The sequence below is a fragment of the Argopecten irradians genome, chromosome 1 (assembly GCF_041381155.1).
Source record: "Argopecten irradians isolate NY chromosome 1, Ai_NY, whole genome shotgun sequence".
NCBI lineage: Eukaryota > Metazoa > Mollusca > Bivalvia > Pectinida > Pectinidae > Argopecten > Argopecten irradians.
Genome location: NC_091134.1, coordinates 50611059 through 50630711, shown reverse-complemented (window position 1 = coordinate 50630711; position 19653 = coordinate 50611059). Strand labels below are relative to the sequence as shown.

At 33.9% G+C, this 19653-nt stretch overlaps 1 protein-coding gene across 2 annotated transcripts in view; it reads left to right on the top strand.

Annotated features, from left to right (window-relative positions):
• The window catches only part of LOC138331822 (isobutyryl-CoA dehydrogenase, mitochondrial-like), a 33343-nt gene extending 15555 nt beyond the window's left edge, over nucleotides 1-17788 (top strand). Inside the window, exons 2-9 of one of the 2 annotated variants that reach the window (XM_069279638.1) lie at nucleotides 3495-3530; nucleotides 4353-4460; nucleotides 5775-5816; nucleotides 9413-9553; nucleotides 9929-10750; nucleotides 13247-13330; nucleotides 14326-15135; nucleotides 16318-17788. In XM_069279638.1, the coding sequence (XP_069135739.1) occupies nucleotides 5807-5816; nucleotides 9413-9553; nucleotides 9929-10750; nucleotides 13247-13330; nucleotides 14326-15135; nucleotides 16318-16388 (1938 nt within the window). In that variant the 5' untranslated portion in view covers nucleotides 3495-3530; nucleotides 4353-4460; nucleotides 5775-5806 and the 3' untranslated portion in view covers nucleotides 16389-17788. Of the gene's footprint in view, nucleotides 1-3494; nucleotides 3531-4352; nucleotides 4461-5774; nucleotides 5817-9412; nucleotides 9554-9928; nucleotides 10751-13246; nucleotides 13331-14325; nucleotides 15136-16317 lie in introns of those variants that run through there. The other variant, XM_069279648.1, reaches the window with a different exon arrangement.
• The last annotated feature ends 1865 nt before the right edge of the window (nucleotides 17789-19653 follow it).

The following is a 19653-nucleotide window of genomic DNA, read 5'->3' as shown; positions in this document are numbered from 1 at the left end:
AAAGAAATTAGCAATAACTAATGTTGGATTCATATTCAGTATTCATTGAGGCAATCGCCAATTTTTTCGTGAATACATACAAGGATTTTTCAAAAAGTAAACTGTCTTATTAAAGACAACCTGAATCCATATTGTAAAGCTGTTGTTCCTCTGGTTATGACCCCAGGATTTGAATCGAGTCTTTTAACCTTTAACCTTTTAAGCTCTAAACAAGTCCTGGAGTTTTGAATTGATGACGAAACTTTGATACATGTACATCAAGCGGTACTTATAGGATATTTTCATAATGCATATTGCAGGCTGCATATTTTGTCATTATTTTTGTGAAAGGGACCATTCATTAATGCTGTAAAGAATGATGTGATAAATATTACCGATTCAACATTATAACTACATTTAATGTAGATGGTTACATCGACAGATCAACATCACCAAAGATCATTTAGAAAATGTCGGAAAGTTACCGTAAGGATATTTATGATACACAACATTAAACAAGGTCATTTCAAATACCAAATGAATATCGTTAGAAATCATTTGGGAGGTTCCGGCAATTTTTAACATTGGTTACTTATTTTATATTAAATACGGCCATTTTAATCCCAAATCTATTTCAAGCTATCACTACTGTAGATACTCATCACAACATTTACATAAATGATTGTTCTTTTTAATGTTATCAAGAATTATTTACAATGAGTAGATATTTTTCTCGAATAGAATCTTTATTATATCCAATGCTGGACCACCCGTGCCCATTACCCCTGCGTGCCTACTATAAATCCACACCTGCACTAGAGGGTTCGGTTGATATCGTCTGGAGTGAGACTACTTAAATGGAAATCTCCGTCATAAGTCGTTGTTTTGACATAGTTTATAATTTATGTATTCAGAATTAGCACTGTCGCTGTAAGCGAATCGTCACTCTCCAGGCACAGTCTTTCATGACGAACCTTTTCAAGTGACAGTAAACTCTCTTGTTATGTGTGCTGGACGAGGTGTTTTATATTCAAGAATAAAAACATATCAGGCATATTTTCAATTACGTCAGGAAATACTTATCTGTTGATATTCTTACCAGAATAAATGTTGTACATGTTGCGTTTAGTTAATTAAATATTAATTATAACAACACAACTGACGAAGGAAGACACTTTCGTGACTCGCATACGAAATCGGTTTGTGCTTACCTGTTTTAATTCATATCCAGTTTTGTTACTTTGTATGCAATGTGTAAGATTTCTTAGAAACTTAAAAGAAAAAAAAACACACATGACCATGTCAACCAGATTTGTGATAATCAAGAATAATTAGGTGGATTAATATGTAACATTTTGAAATTGCCTTTTTATTTAATTGACTTTTGCCACCAACTTCAAACTTTCATTTCCCGGAAGTTATTCACATTGCATACAAATATGTAAAACTTAATGATAAATTGCATACCATAAGCTCATATCTTGTGCCTTTTGTACTGGCCGTTGCATTGTAATTTGCCACAATAGTCTATCATTGCAATAATATCCCCGAAATACTTTGATTATTTCTGCCAATCTAAATGCGCCAAATATTTAATGCATTTCATTATACAATGGAAGATGACAGCATACAACTGCGCTATGTAAACAGACGTAGCTGGTGCGGTCATATTGTTCAAGGTACTGAATTATAAAGCTTCTCAATTCTGAAAAAAATAATCGTCCACAGGATCTTAATATAATGGGCAATATGGAACGACTATTCTATTACTGGCAGCCTTCGACTCTATTACCTCGAGGAAATGCTCCCTATATCTAACTCATTAACATATATATTTGTTCAATTGTTTAGATATATTGTGTTATAATTTTTTTTTTTATTTTTTTTTTTTGTGTCTCGTTTTGGGATTTGGGATATTTAACTATCAGGATTCTGAATAATTAATCTCGCTGATATAATAAAGCTTTTATTAACATTTCATATCATTCATAAAACGATTAATTATTCATTGAAAATGAAGATTTACCTAGATCCCGGTGAATATACCTTTTATAGGGTAATAAATAATTGCATCACCCTTAAAAGAAGTCAATATCTGCATACTGTAATACATATAGATACCGAATCAAATTAAAACAAATCACCAATATATAACCCCAATTTTTAAAACAACCTGAACATATGTTTCCTTGGCAATCCTCACAGACTACTACACAAAACAACAACTGGTTAGGTAGATAAACCAACAATACACAATAAAGGGTAATCTTCCTATCTATTGATTTTACCGTGGGATCATGGACATATCGACCGCAGATTCACCACAGAAAGATATGCGATAAACACTCTCAACAACACATAATAATGGACGGAAGATATCCGTTTTGTGTAGGAATACGGATTTCATTAGTCTTTTGTGCGTGCTTTTCAGTATCAAATGAGAATCCAATATAGAGGTTAATATCGGCGGACATTTCGCAGATGCCGTGTGTTTAAAGAACCTTTACCATGTCTGTTGCTATCGCTGCAGGCCGAGAAGTATTGAATAATAAAACATATACCTATCTTTGGATTTAATCAGCAAATATCCCTAGGGCTGACCAGTATCAGTTTGTTTCGTGACGTCACAATATTGTTCTCGATATCTGAGGAATTTATGGCATCTTTGTCTGGTGATGACTCTGTTACATACACTGGTTCACCATTTAACTTAATGCATCAATGCTTTATAATTAAGAGACATTTGACCCGATTTAAAGACTTAATCATATATTTATATATTGTATCATTGTAAGAATAGTATTTCAACAAAAATACACTAAATGCTGATAAAATTAATGGGTTCTCTCATTGATGGATGTGTGTAGGGTTGTTCCCACGCTATATTTATACCACAGCTATTTTATGTGTGTTCCATTGTGTGAACTGTTTATAGATGATTCAGCATCGGAAATGTTGCGCTCTGTTGGCCCTAGTGAAAATATGAAATATGCACGTCGATAAGTAATGAATTGCATGGTTTATACTGTAATACTTGAGTAAAGCCACAAACAAACTTGAAATATTTGCCCAATGATTATGTAGGATTTGTTTAACTAGATGATGATAAATCATTCAACATCGCTGGACGAACTTCAATATAGAGTGATTTATTCCAAGCGGTAGTAAAAACTACACGGATTCTAAGGGAATACACCAATTACACCCAAAGACCCCCTACTTCGCACACAGGCAAAAAGTAGCCCTTGTAAATAACAGTGTAAACATATATTACTGATTTGACAATTGACGGGTTGACTGTGTCAGCCCGTTTATCACGTGAGTGAGATTTCATATCGAATTGTGACTTAAAATGCCTTTAAATCTGGGGTACAGTTGTTAGTTTATAGCGTTAAAAGTGCAGTGTGATTGTAGTCTACAACGTAGAACGACTCTAGACAAAGTCTAGGCTAGAGGTCGTTATATATAATTCATTGAACACTTCTTGCTGTTTCACGGCTCTTTTGTGTTTGTAGGAACCGTCATCTGTGGGACTTGAACCAAAAGCTCAGGTAACTTTTGTTTTCTATTTTCAATGTGATGTTTTATCTAGGATTACTTATTATATTTGCATGTGCTTTTCTCATGTTTCTGTGTCAATAGTTTGTAAATAATTAGAACATCATCACTTCGAAGATGGATAATGATGAAATCGGTCCTATAATTATTGGTGCATTTACTATTTATGTATGTCTTGCTTCAATGAACCGTCAGAAAGTAGTTCGTTATGACTGACTGGTCATTGTGTATTGATTGGATGATCTCGATGGGATACCTTTGAAATCTTTTAATCAGCAATGATAACTATTTATACAACTGGCGAATTCTGATTGGACATTTTCGCTATAGAACATCAAAGAGAGAACCGTTTGATAGTTTTACTTCAATAATTACTGTTTCAATTAGAAGAATATACGTACTGGGCACTGCAAATATGCTCTCACGCATATCAGATAGGTAAGGTGCACGCTAGAATAGATATGTACGCTGTGTATCGATTTGTTGATATTTACTTATTTATATGCCGAAATGTCCCTCAGGGCTTAATCTATCGTCAATAGTGTGTGGCCAGGCATATCGCTACAGATGACCGAGTTGGCGACAACTCGTCCCCATCAATCACTTCGCTCTGTCCGTGGCTCCTTTAGCATCACACCTAGATTTCACGTATACTTGCAAATGATCACACGAGAGTACTGGTGATTGGAGCGTCGGAGATGTTTGATATCTCCCATTAACCTTTGAGTCTGGATAATACCTACCTGTGTTTATGTAACTATTAATGCATTGGAGTATACCATTGTGTAAATGCTTGAAATCCCATTTCCCTGCAGAATGAATCAGTTTGTGGACAGTCTAAGACAGATTTACTGAGAGGAGAAAGTTGACTATTACGTTAGACAAGCATCGTTATCAATTGTGCAGACATCGCCATCAGTAAAGTAAGTACGCCATTTGTAAACAACCCGTGCTGTTTACAAAGGAAATTGTGATTTTGGGATCTAACAAATGCTGATACATCTTCTGAAATAGATGAAGGGTCGCCATGATATATTTCCACTTCACTATGCATATATTCAATTTATGATTTTGAATATATCATGCTTGTAATACTATATGTATATATATATAATCACAGTACAATTAGCTATCAGTAAAACATTACATGTACAGCTTTAGAATAGAATATCATTTTCGAAGTTTCCCAGCAATTCGATTTTTTTGACAATAATTGGAAGTGTTTGTCCTAGATTATGATTCTACCTGTTTCGTGTAGCTGTGTAATATTATCTTAACACTGGTTCTCACCTTAACAGCGGACGAATTTGAATCACTACAAACTACACATATATCGTACAATTTCCTTCCTTCTTGTCTGCACTCACACTACATACCTTCATACACTCGGTGAAGGTATACTTACAGGTGGAAAAACATTCAGAGCTCTGAAGTACTGCACTAATTAGCATTAACTGGTAATTCTTCTGCATATCCGCCCACTCAGTTGGTGATCCTGTAGAAAAAATAGTGAACAAGTTTAAAACCGACGTTTGCACCATTGCTGTATGGTTGCATGTAATTTGATACCTTGTTAATGTTGTTCAAAATATTTTTTTTCTGCAAAATACACCATGTCATGTGAATGACGTTTTCAAATGCTACACTTTTACAAATGTGATTGGCAAAACTAAACCTCCGAGAATAAGTTCCAATCATTTATTCCCGAGCTTTTACATCCGTGTTTTTTTAAATATATGTACAATTAGGTATAGACGAAGCGATGAGATGGGTATTACTTTGGTCAATTTACATCACTAATATAATATTTCATTGAAATACAAAACTGTTTTGTAATGCACTCTGTTTATTATACAGTCACACAGATAAGGTACTGGATGTTTTTTATATTTTGTACACTCACTAGTAACACTAGTACGATAAAATCAGGTGCCTAGTTCCTGGTCCTAATTTATTTTGAAGAAAGCAAAGTTTCATCACATGTACATACAGTGTAATATGTGACCTTTATGGAGTCAAGATATCAAGACATTTGTAACCTAGCCACCACTCATAAATATGCACAATTACCATATTGTTTCATTTTTTGATTTTTGATTTAGTGTCGCTACTTATCTTAAAACCTACGCCGAGAAGTGTGCCTACGTAATATATACAGAAGAGCTAGTGTTTTATCGCCGTGGATATTACACAAGCTTTCTCACGTTAGACAGTGTATACATTATTTTCTATTGCAGGGTTACACACTGACGTGGGGCTATACACCGCTATGGGGAACGGTAAGTGAATACATATTCTGTAATTATTTACAGTGTCACACAGTAATCATTTAACCATAGTCATTATTATTCAAAAAATAATTAACAGTACAATAATAGAATATTTAAACATACGAGACTGTCACAGGTTTGGGAATAATATAGATTATAGGATTTTTTTTCTTACGTTATCATTGCATGTTTAACAGATGATTTCCTCATATTTTGACTTTTTATAAAAACTTAGGGTATTGAATCAGTTGAATTAACGAATATGTGGAATCAATCAGGTGGTTGAAATGACATTTGGAGTAGATAAAATATTGCGTCGACTGAATTGATGAGGCGGATATGACTATTTGACATGGATTAAAAATGAAAGTCAGGATAGGTATATACTGTATGACTTTGTGGTTTTAAATTTGACACGGATTAAAAATGAAGTGGAGGCAGGTAGATATTACCTTGCTAAGGCAAATCGTTTATCTTAAAGGTAAATAGTATTGAGTAGAGTAGCTATGGATGAATGACATAAATTTGAAGTCGATTTGATATGGGGACATGTGGTCATTTCGACAATGTGACGAATGAAAATTTTGCGATGCATAAGAACTATTGATTTACGTCTGTAAAATTGTACATGCATATGCCTTTTGTTAAAAAATGACCGTTGATTTGTGTAGGTGGTGTGACTTTTTGATTACGTTTGACAGTTATAGTCGATATGACCGTAAAGATAGATCATATACATGTATATTACAAATGACATTTGTCAAAGCCATGAACCCTTTGACTAATATACCACAGTATGAGCTGACAAACCTTATACATATGATATTGGGTATGTCTGATGTTAAAAGTGTACTGAATATATATAAATATATTTTAGACTGATACCTTACATGACATGGATTGTTATATTTGTTCTAAAATTTATTTTAGATCATCAAATTAATGTATTCTTACTGTCCTTACGTGACTATAAATTTGATAGAAATATTGTATTAATTAGCGTAATCTGTGATGTGAAGGATCCCAAATCACGTTATTAACTATTAACGTCTGCTACTATATAGGTTTCTACAAAGACATGCTCAAGGTTATTCGTATACCTTGTCGTCATTTCAATATTGTTTGATGACTAAGACATTTCGAAGCAATTGTGCGCATATAGAACTCGTTTACATTTTATTTTTAAAACTGAGAAGGAAAATTAATAAGAACAAACGGTTTAATGTATGCATCTCAAAAGACAATGATGGCGGTTGTGAAATGAAATAACGTCGACTTAAATCAAATGCGTTATTAATACAGAATAGCTTGAACAACACAATCTAATTCTACAAGAACATTTGGGGAAATGGTCATTCAGAATTTGTTATCACCTCCCAACTCCTAACCTCAACGCCTTTTAACTATTCACATTAAAATAGAACTCATTAAATCATGCGTTTTAATAAATGTTTTATAAAATTCAAATAGGTTATACCCTAGGGCATCAGAGATCATACAGATCCGGGACAATATAACATGTATACCAAACCTAAAGGTTCACATATCGCCCCAAGCTCTCAACAATTCATTTATTTTATCATCGGTTAATATTGAGCAGATTAAATTCCGTGTTCTATTGAAGAAAGAATATCGCCGTGCGGTATTCTACTTTGATCCAACACGATCTCTATATACCAATAGATCACAGTCCATCGTTACTCCGTGAACCTCGGTCTTGTTTTAGCATGTAAATAAGTTGGATGACAACTGCCCATATCCAGAATTCGGTATCTGATCACTGCACTAAACGTACCAGTCAGTCTTATGTACCAACCATTAGAAAATCCAATGTAGGTATATATGCATGGCGATAATTCTATCAGACATCCTTTAACTCTAAGTGCCGTAGGCAACTTTTCCCGAGACAGTCCGATGCGACTGGCACATTAAACTATTAAATAGACTCACTAGTGTAAATAACATATCAATTAGGACATAAAGGGCATAAAATTGACCATCCGTGTCTCTCACAGTAATTAGCGAACCTTTACATACTGACAAGGCATGAACAGTTAACTCCTTTTATTCCTACCATTGTGATTTGGATAGTCATATAACATCTACAGATATATAAATGTTTAGTACATGTTAATGCCTCAATACTTATATATAACCATGACCTAATATATAAAGTCTGGGTTTGACGTATAAAATTCGTACTCTATGCGACCAAGTCTAAGCGGTTGCAACGAATACAAAAACATAGAGTAAAAGCAGTCTAAAAGGAATACATACCTAGCCTATTTGAACTGCTTGATTTATCATTTATTAGGCTACAGGTGCTTGTAACCATTCAGCCGTGGTGTTGATAAAATAGACATTATCACCGTTACGGATCATTTAACACAAATCTACAAATACTCGCTGAAATGACGGATTTGTTGACTTAAGTGATCAATTAAACTATCAGAAATAGACCAGATACATCATTTTCTCAACATAGCATCAATGTGTCACTTTGATACACATATTATCAAGAAACATAAGCCATATGTGTATAGGATGAAGGAACACTTGTATATGTCTAACTGTGTTATATTATATGTGGATATGAAGGATAGGGATATTCTACCCGAGGGTCACAAAATGTAGTAAAACCCGAGGCTTGCCAAGGGTTTTGCAACATTTTGTGATCCCGAGGGTAGAATATCCCTATCCTTAATATTCACTTACGAAGGAGTATTTTTCTTTCATACCTCGACGTTTTATCGCAATTTTACCACTATGATATCCCGCCATTTCGAAATAAATTCGCAAAAATCCACGGATGAAAGTCAATTTTTCACACATGAAAAATAACGTGATATTTTCAACAAAAATTCCTTTGTTTGCATCTTTTATAGTAATACCAGTCAGTAAAACCAGTCAAGTTTGTGAAAAAAATGTTAATTTTTTTTCCAAGTAAATAGAAATTTTGTGTATTGCCCTAGACCAGCCAGTATTACACACGTATGTATGAAAGAAAATACTTTGTTTTGTATTTGAAGGTAAGCTTCTATATCAGGTTATAAATGTCAATCTTCTACCATCAGCAGTAAAATGTCGCCAAGGTTCTCATTTCTGAAATACATTAATATTCAACTTAGTCTTGCTTAGTTTTGAATCATAGATATCCTTACAAAGGTGATAGTGTTTAACGAAATTTAACTTTAAAAAAATGAATCTGTTGCACTTTTCCGTCTCGGACCGATTAGACGATAGACGACAACTCTAATTCGGTCTAATTTCCATACATACTACAATATTAATGAATGTTGGTTGGTATTGTCACCTACATTCATGTACATTCCAACCAAATTGTCTACTCTAATAGAAATTCAATTTTCATCAGTGTCTATATTTGTACATTGTAGTTTTAATGTGTTGAAAACAGTACCCGGTTCCACTCCTCGAGTACAATGCATATTATCACTCTCCGTATCAACTCGTGTGACTTTGGCAGTATTGATAGTAATCTCCTATTTGTATTTTTATTCGAATGTGGTTTATTCTTGATTGATCTGTTTTTTTCAGTATAAATATATATTGTAAGATGATTATGTTTATAAACATAACAATTTCAGAACACTCCAAACGAACAGCGTCGAAGACAGGGATTCACGATGTACCCTCTAGTAACGGCCAAAAAGTCCATAAGATATCACGGGCAGAATCAACGGATCTGTCCGGTCTCCATGGTGACCACGAAGATTTAGGAAAGATAGGTATAATTTATTAGTGATATGGATACAACGTCACATCAAATACTTGTAACACAGAAGAAATCATAATTCATCATTTTGAAATGTTATACACCGTTGTTATACAATTTTATTCATAATAAGATGATCTCCCGTTTGTCTTTATAAATAATTAAGTGTCGACAATGAGCTACAGTGAATATCGTTCTGGGCAATGTCCTCATTTGACCTAAACTCCTACAAGGGCGTACACCTGTATAAAACAATTATACATTGACGTTTCACATTTCTATTATTGTGACAAATAAGAATCAGAACACTGAACGAAACATAGTTGTAACATTGCTGACATTCGTGTTCTCTTATCACTGTACCTAAACCACATTTTTTATTACGCAGATATTTTACAGTCGGACACAGAAAACAATTCAGCGATGGTGAAAACGTTATTAGAAGTCGCTAATGGCCTTCACGTCACAGACAATGTAAGCAGTATAACCGAGACCATAAACAGTTCAGCATTACAGCTACAGGATAACGAAGTATCGAGTAGTGTCATCACTGGTGATGTTAGAGAATCCTCAACCGATAGTCAGACACACAGGCATCCGTCCGCTAGTGGGGACGTTGATGATGAGACAAACACACCATCGGTAACTCCACGAAAAGACCCGTCAACCCCAGGTAGGGACGACAGTGGTGTGGAAAGTTCTAGTGACATTGTGCAGGTCAGCGGATCTGGGTCAAAGAATTCGGGCTCTAAACTGAAGGGTAATAAGAAGTCAAAGAAATCTGACAATAATAAGAAAACAAATAAGCCGAAGGAAAATGCCATCAACGTTTCAGTGGAGGACGAAGTAATATCGGTGAAAAAGGACAAGAAAAAGAAACTAAAGAAAAAACTTTCTAAACAAAGTAGTTCTGTAAGTGATGTCGGTATGACGTCAACTGTTTCGATGTCATCTGGACTCAATGTCAGTGGCGTCAGTTTGGACGCTGGACGTGGAACACTTGAACGTTCTGCAAGCTCCATTGAAACAGGATTTGTAGCAATAGATTCCAAAGAAAACAAAACTTCTCGTCGTCCTCTCAGCAAATCGTTTAGTGACATGGAACCACAGAAAGACAAGAAAAAGAAAAAGAAGACTGATAAGAAAAAATCCAGTATTATCGCCCCTATTCCAGAACCGGTTGAGAACACAAATAAGGAAAAACGTAGAAGTAAGTAGATTGTGTGATTATCAATTATCAGTTTTGGTAATGTTAATTATTGCAAACGTGATATTTGGTTTCTGTTTAAAGTTATCTGTGCCGTATTTTTCATAGTCACGAATCTAGAAGAGCTTTTAATATGTTATTCAACTCCAAAAGTTACCAACATTTTGAGAAATACAATACTTTCAGTGTATAGGTTTTAACTTTACAAGTACAAGAAAGAGCTGAAAATGATTTTTGGCAGTACTGCCAAAAATCATTATATTAACATCTTCAATGTAGTGAAATGAGTACATACGGTCAGACCATGAAGCTTTATTGGTGTCCATAATTTCGTTGCACATTTTTACAGTATCATTAGTAATTGTAAAGTGATTTCTGAAGGTATGTTTCCATCTAAACATGTACAAGGCATAAATACAAAAAATTCATAGTGCATAACCTATGTATTCAAACTAACGTTTATAATGCATTACATATGTGTGTCTGTCCATTTGAATGGTTTTTCACAACTTTATTCATTAAAACTTATGGTTTTAAATAGATAATTGAAGAAATAATAACATGTCCAAATTTTCGGCCAGGTACGGCACATATAACTTTAAATGACATATCGGCCTGTTGCAAATAAATTAAGGATTTAGTTACGATTGATTGTATTCTGAATTAATGAAACGTAAAATCGTAGTCTATTAATATCTCGATATTTTTTGAAAATTGTGTAAACATTGTTAACAGTGTCAAATTATTTGTATATAGCAAACATAAACTTATAGTCAACTATTTGCCAAAGGGAGATAAATCAATGTTACTTACCGATAAAAATATCTCAGCCATAAGAATTGACTCGGTATACTTGTAGTGCTAATTCATATGACTATAACTACTGGAATTGTATAGGCTTTCAAGTAGACTGATAAAGCTGACGTGAACATATACATATGTAAATATCATTATTCTCCAATTATTGCAATAAAATGGAAAAAAAAATTAATTAATGGCGTCTTTGGTTTATAAAAATCGTTATCGTCCAGTGTCCAGTTTCATGACCATTCCTTAACCTTATCGAATTCCTGATTGTTCCCGCAGAAAAGCTTTACAAAAGATAAGGGAAAAATCTTAAGTTAAGGAGCCTTCCTTAAAATATGTAATGCTTTGCTATGGAGAACGTTAGTTAAGGGGTTCTTTAAATTTAAGGAATATTCATGAAACTGGGCCCAGTTTTCACGAGAAGAAATCATGTTGATAATCAACTTGGATATATATCTTACACCTTTATTTTATCACAAATTAATTAGGCCGCATAAAATAAGAATTCTGATTTCATTGGATTTCTCAAATCAGTTGAAAGTACATTTGAAAATTATTGCAAAGTGTCTAATCTAAAAAGAAGTTATCCTAGTTACATGTATATATTAATTTTAATAAAAAAAATTAGCAGTGTCATATTTTGTGTTTTGGCATATCGTTCCATATTTGAATAACAACGCATCTAAGGACTTTGTAGCTTGGTATATTTGTTATAAGTTTGATGCAAATAATAATGTGAATCATAATGATAGTCTTAGATCAGATAGGGATAACATTGACCTAGTATTACAATTCATACATGATCCGAAATGTAAAGTTACAAGTACTTAGACTTAAAGCAAATAGAAAACGATTCGATATCGATTGATCTATGCACATATATGTTCACTTTGAAATCGATTGGTGTCAAAATATGTACCCATTACTATCCGTAAGTAAATGACATTGTCAAACTATCTCGTTATATGAATACGCCGATCCAAGGTAGCATATGTCTTTTGAAGTAGGTGTCAACTCTTTTGGACGGCATTTCTTTGTGTCGACACTTCGCTGATGAACTAGCGCGTACCTATTTAAACTGGGCGTGAGATCTATGTAGGGTCTATCAAGCTCAATTGTAACGTGGTAATAGTAGATATTTAGATACCAATACAGGTGTAAATACCATATCAATGTGTGTCTCGTATTTATACAGTTGTGAGATACGAATTTAGGCAGTGTGTTTACAGGGTATTTACAGGCGTTATTAATGCTAAAAATATGCGAATATCAAAAGCACCTTACGTAGGACTGTTACCTGTAGTAAAGTTTCCTTTTTGAATATCTAATCTAATCAAGACACGCTGGAAAATGTTACGAGTCTTCCTTATAATTAGTTCTAAGATTAATTGAACTGGGAACTGATTTAAGATAAATGCAAGTAATTCGTAAACTCGCTTTATTGAACGAAACTCGAAAGAAATCCCATGTTCCCTCATGTCAATTGAAGAAAATCCTTTTGACAATCATTATAGTAATAAAAGTGATACTACGAAAGTTGAAGTGATAATTTTGTAAAACAAAGTATTCCAGATAAAATGTACATGTACTGTACATGCATTGTTATGTAAGAATTGTTGAAGTTCAGAGTGTTAAATGTTCAATCTTATATTAATTGAGTACCTAAAAACAATTATTGGATTGATATTACAGGTATATTTGAGGAGGATTTTACTGTAGAATTGGGACTTGGTGAAGATAATCTAGACGTCGTATCTCTGTCCTCGCTATCTTCTGGTGAGTCTCTGTGCTCTCCGTGTCCGGTGAAGACGGTGGCGACTTGAGTGACCATATACGGACACGGAATATTATTGTTGGTGCTGGCTTTGTGTTGTTGACTAACACTTCCTGGTTAATGTGTTGCCATGGATATGACATGACATCTGTCACATGTGAAATTCAAATTTGCGCGTTCGGACATCCATGTGACCAATTGTTTTGGGGAATAATGGTTCATGTATTTGTTGACTAACCCTTGTGCACCTGTTTTTGTCACGTGGTAGAATGTGTTTGTGTCAGGTGACCTCATATTATAATCAATTGACCTAAAATATCGCAGTTCTTGCCGAAATGCAGCCAGTGTATCCGCCATCATATGGTAATAGACTAATCCAATGCACACAAATTACCAGTCACGGGTGAAGTGATCGTAATGTTAAACTTTACTAACAACGTTACACAATCATTGCGTCAATGTGCCAATGTGTGTTACAAGCTGCAAATACTGAATAGACACAAAAGAGGAGTGCTATACAACTGTGCTACTGTGCTGACTTTTAGTGGAGATAGTTATAGCTGCATGCCATTTGTGGGGATTATGTTTTAGTTTTGTGATATTTGATAAGAGGCAAATATGATATATAGGTAATTTATGGTAAGATTCTGTAAGATGAATATTATTCGTGGTATTTTGAAAAAGGAAAAAACTAACATTACAGTGATGAGTGAATCAGTAAATAACAAAATTACTTTGTATTCTTATTTATCTTTTGATAAAAATTCTGGTGATATCTATTGTTCCGCATTCATCAGTAACTACTGCAAATCTTCAATTCAAAACTTAGCAATTTATGATTGAGGAATGTGAGAAATATAAGATCGTTGCTTTCAGAATTTTTAATATTAAGTTTTATTGAAATAAATAATGTGGTATTCACGTGTAAAGTGTCATAGGATTTTTATTTTATTAGATATGTTGCTATTATAAAATCATACACCATCTTGTGTAACAGTGGATGGAGTTATCAAAGAGGAAATTGATGTCAGCAAAGAAAAGCTAGAGACTGTTAATGAAGATGAAAGCTACGAAGATATTGTAAAAACAACATCTCGAAAAGTGTCGGAAATCAACGTCATTTTGAGAGATTCGTCATTTGATGGAGACGAATCAGTCTCAAGTCCAGACAGTCAGGGTGTGTACGAAAGAAAAATTACAGTTATCACGCGCGACCCTGTTTTATCAGAAAATACCGGTACCGAGAAAGTTGAGCCAAACAACAACACAGAGACGAAAACAGAACTGGAGAGTCCTCTCCAAAATACCTCTGAACTCGAAAATACCAAAACGGACGCATTAAATCAAATCAGCCTTAATTATAGTAGCGGGGATGATGAGGCTGACGAGACTGTCAATGAAATGCTAGGTAATTTTTCATTGGTTGATCATATTGTTGCCAAAGTCTCACGAGAGTATGAATGCACTCCACAGGAGATCCTCACAGACAGAAATAAAAATGGTGTACGACGCATAGGGCATTCTCATTCAATGTCGCCCACAGAGGCAGGGAAGCTGCATCGCCCCGTCCGGAGAATGTGTTCTGAGGATGTCACAAGGTCACGACTTTCCGTCAGTAACCAAGAATCTCAGGACGACGACCTTCCCAGGCGGGTCATACTTACAAGGCCGTTATCATTCGATAATCCTTCACCTACATCTACACTTACATCCAAACCATCCAAAAGACGACAAAATTCATTTTCCGAAATGTTGAAAAAGTCTACGAATGCTTTAACTCATCATCGACGAAAATCGGAACACAAAGGTATTTATTTACCTGTAATTTCACTTAATTTGGGGTACTTTTTTCTCTCGGAAATTATTACACGGTCGTATATATCAAATGAATTTCAATGTTATAAACGTTGACGTCATTTTTTACGTTATGGACTGATAACATAATTTTTAAGTCAATGAAAATGCTTGTAAGAGTTATATTTTATTATTATACCAGGAAGAATATATTATTACAGGTTGACATTTTTGCTTATTCATAACAATAACATTACGACTTTGTTATCGTATTAAATCAATTTAATACAGGTCAAATGCATAGTTACATCAGAATACACTTAATCGGACTAATTAAAGTGTAATAAAAACGCTGTTATCTGCAAAATAATGTCATACATGTTCACCGAGTTGCTTTTCATACCTGATAGATGCATGACCAGTTAGCACAAAAAGACAATAGGTTGTGCATTTGACGTAAATATATAACATTCAGTATTGACCGTAAAATACATTATCAGGCGATTTAAATCTCTCATTGCTGTACCCCAATCACCAATCGTTGATGTTTATTCAAAAGTCAACATGTAGACTTATATACAATGTTAATTTAGAATCTGGCCTGTTTAATCCGATCAACTGAGCTTTAGCATAATTAATTGGATCTGTGGCATTTAAATATCAGCAATGATTCGCCAAAGGTGTAACGATCATCTCATAAACCCTTTTTACAGAATTTTCTGATATGCCTCATTAGGTTCTAATGACATACAGTTATAATTGTTTTGACGCTTTAGTTATACTATTCTTATATCCGCTTTCCAATGTACGTCCTTTAACGTAAATCTTTAAATGTCCCCTCCTTGGTGTTATATTCCTTTATCACATTAGTTTGAAATATATATACATTGATTTGACGTGTGGAAAGGACGTCACCATGCTCCGATATTGCCTTGTACGTCAACAATACAATTATTCAATGCCAACTATGATACGATATCCGCATTGAGAAGAAGCCTGATTACTGTGATCTATTTATTTCAAAATACACTTGTTACCTCTATCTACCTGTCTTCAAAGTAATAATATATATTATAGTTCATATTTATCTAACCTTTTTTTCTGATTTGTTTTGTAAATATATAGTTTACTTTCGAGATGTAAAACAATTTTGTCTACTGCCCTTCCAACATTTTATACGGATTTTCTGTTATAGGTGAATCATTGAAAGAACAGAGTGTCGGGAAAGCTGACGACGGCCAGACTACAACTATTGTTTACATGTGAACATGGAGATGTGCTTTTGTTAATTACATGTTTAATCAGAAAAAAACAGTGGTCTATATATGACGTGTATAATTAAACTAATTACTTTATTTCATTACTAATGGAATCAAGATCATATAAATATGTAAAGATAAAGAACAAAGAAATACATGTATTGAGCAATACATACTGCTGGGTTTCTCATAATTGTTTTCAGATTATGTTATTATTACACAATGTTTAAACAGTTATCTAATAATATTATTTGAGATTAACATCTGTATCGTTACCAACCAGGAGATTCTGTTTCACGTTAATTTGAAGGAGTAATTACAACACTGCACATTCATTAAACGACAGATGGCTCGTGCTTCTCCCTTCCTGTTTCTATGAAAAATACCAGACCGTAAATTTACATTCGTTAGATCTAAATCATTACATGAGCAGAAATACTGCATGAAACATATAACTCACGTGACTGTAATATGACTTATTTTTTTTACCTTTATAATTGCATTAATCTGTCATTGATTACGTTCACTTCTCTTATCTTTGATCTATTTTAAGAAAAAATACATATTTTGATTTTTCGGCTTTTCGAGCATTCACTGAAACATTTGATTGAACCCCATACTTTATACTACACTGATTGATTTCTGCTTAATCATATGGATCTCACTGTCACATAAGAGTTCTACAAAGGTTAAGTCGGTACTAATTCCATTCATACCATTCGCTGTATAGGGCACAGTCCGATAGTTAGGAACTTTAATCGAAACAACCAAAGTCGCGATTTTACTGCCAGTGTCTCAACAAAGCGTGTTACACTTTAGCTTTAAAACTGTTTTGTTTACGTTGATATCTGATTTCATTTTCAATTCTAGCTGTATGTATTTAAGGTTTATAACATAAATTCATAACCTAGATAACACTTTTATACATGTATGAAAAAAGTCTATCGATTCAGTCTTGAATAATTAATACAATTTAACACCATTCAAAATATTGAAATGATTTTTTTTAAAAGCAGTGTTTGATCAACTGGATTGTATTACAAATACCAGCGCCATCCGTTCAACACAGTATCAATTGGAATTCGTTACCCATCTACGCAATATTACCCGTGCCCCTCTTTACGGACGAAGTTATATTCTGTTGAAGTGCTTGGTATTTTTTTATTGTTTGAATGCCATTTGAAGTAGTGAGTGACTACACATTTTATTGATTCATAAGTTACCTTGTAATAACTTAATAGCTTGTAATAACTTGTAATGCTTAGCTCACGTGTCAAAAGTTTGCTATCTGAGTGGTACATCTGTAGGATAGCACTAGGACTACGTGTCATAACTCTTGTTTTTTATTTAGTTTTTAAAATAAAACTATTTGAAATAAAGCTGGAAAATTGCGTTTTTATCAAAATCAATACGTTTTCTAAAAAGATTGATGTCAATGACAATTCGATGTATAATGGATATTGTTTGCTTAAGTGGTAACAATTATAACAATATAAATATTTATAACAACTCCATGAATTGATAAAACGACTCATTGAAGTTAAATTCCTATGGTTCCGTGAACAAAATTGATGCATTTGATTAAGTAATAAACTATAGAGAACAATCATGATATTTGAAGGTTTTGAAAGACATTTCGTTACTGTATAACAGGATTCAAAAGCAAAAGGACATAATCATAAAGTTATTGGAAATGTCATTTACCACATTTTTAAAGAACGATCTATCAATGATATTGAATAGAAAGTAACATCCGCGTTGATGAAATGAAAACGAAAACAACTTTCCTGTTTGAATGAAAATAACTTTTTCGCGGTAGATAGGACTGGTAGAACCGCGAAATATCGGAACTGTAACATTAAGAATGTTAAAACAAATATGTATTTTATATAAGTTCTTTATGCATTTTTTTATCGATTTACATCGACGCACAATTGAAAACCACGCGTGCGATGGCCATTTTTCTCTGATAAGCGGGAATACTGTATAAATGAAAATATTATTCTGTTTCTGTGTTGATTTGGATCGTTACCTTTTAATGAAGATAACAACATGTACATCACGCAAGGATAGCCCATTCCCGAAAGACAACAGCTCATGACCTTACCAAAAATAACAAAATGTACAGAGTAATGACAACCATGATAATAAAAAGGTGTGTGTATCACTCAACCAATCAACCCTTACTCTGTCTGATAACAATAGAAACATATTATCATGTGAAATACAACAAAGACACCTGTTCTTCCTCAATAGGTAACAACAATAGCCGAACAGGAACCAATTATGCAGGTAAATGCCTTGACACGGACTACGGATTAGCCGATTAGATTTTAATATTTCATGTAAAAAAATTGAATACCATATTGTTCTAAGCGGATACTTTATTTAGGTTGTTTCTGTGAACGATACGACAGTACATAAGTGCGCACAAACTGATAAATACGTTAGCAACACACCGACATATCAAATAAGAGCATATAACTGAGCTATATAAACATGTATAATATTTCTTTACGTGAATTTCATGTGAAGTTCACGCGAAGAAACATTGCCTGTGTTTTAATTACATGTAGATATCAATTGCACTGTATTCAGTACGAAGTTGCGAGCTGTCATCATTTAGATACTATGATACAGATATATTTAATGCAAGAATGCATAAAACGAAGATGGCCTTTATTGAACGAAGGCAAATGTAAAACATAGTTGGATACCATTGTACTTTTTGTTGTATAGTATAGTACCACGTCAGGTACAACTGTATCCATAGGTTCACGGATGGTCGAAGCTAACGTAGATACATATGTATATATATAGTGGAGAAAGGACCGCTGATTTACACGTGCTTTGCATAAAATTGTTATGAATAGAAAAAATTAATAGGATTCAAACTAGTGTCAGATATACACAGACAGACAGACCATTGTAAGTCAATGTCTACACAGATATTTGGACTCCAATCACCAAGCTTTCCTATTTCTCATTATCAAAACACAACATCAATATGAAGCACCCATCGTCGACATTGATCGCACTAGTCTACTATGTAGAGAGCAGTTGTCTTAGAACCAGGAGGACGTGTGATACTGTTTTAGTAATGGACAAACGAACTTATTTGAAGACTGTTCGATATCACTCTGTTATATCGTCCAAACCGGTTATATTAATACCAATAAGAGTTTACATGTATTGCTCTCCAAGCATCTGAGCGGTCAATACCTAAAGTGCTGTCTCATTAGGATGACTATAAACTACCCATTGACCCGTAC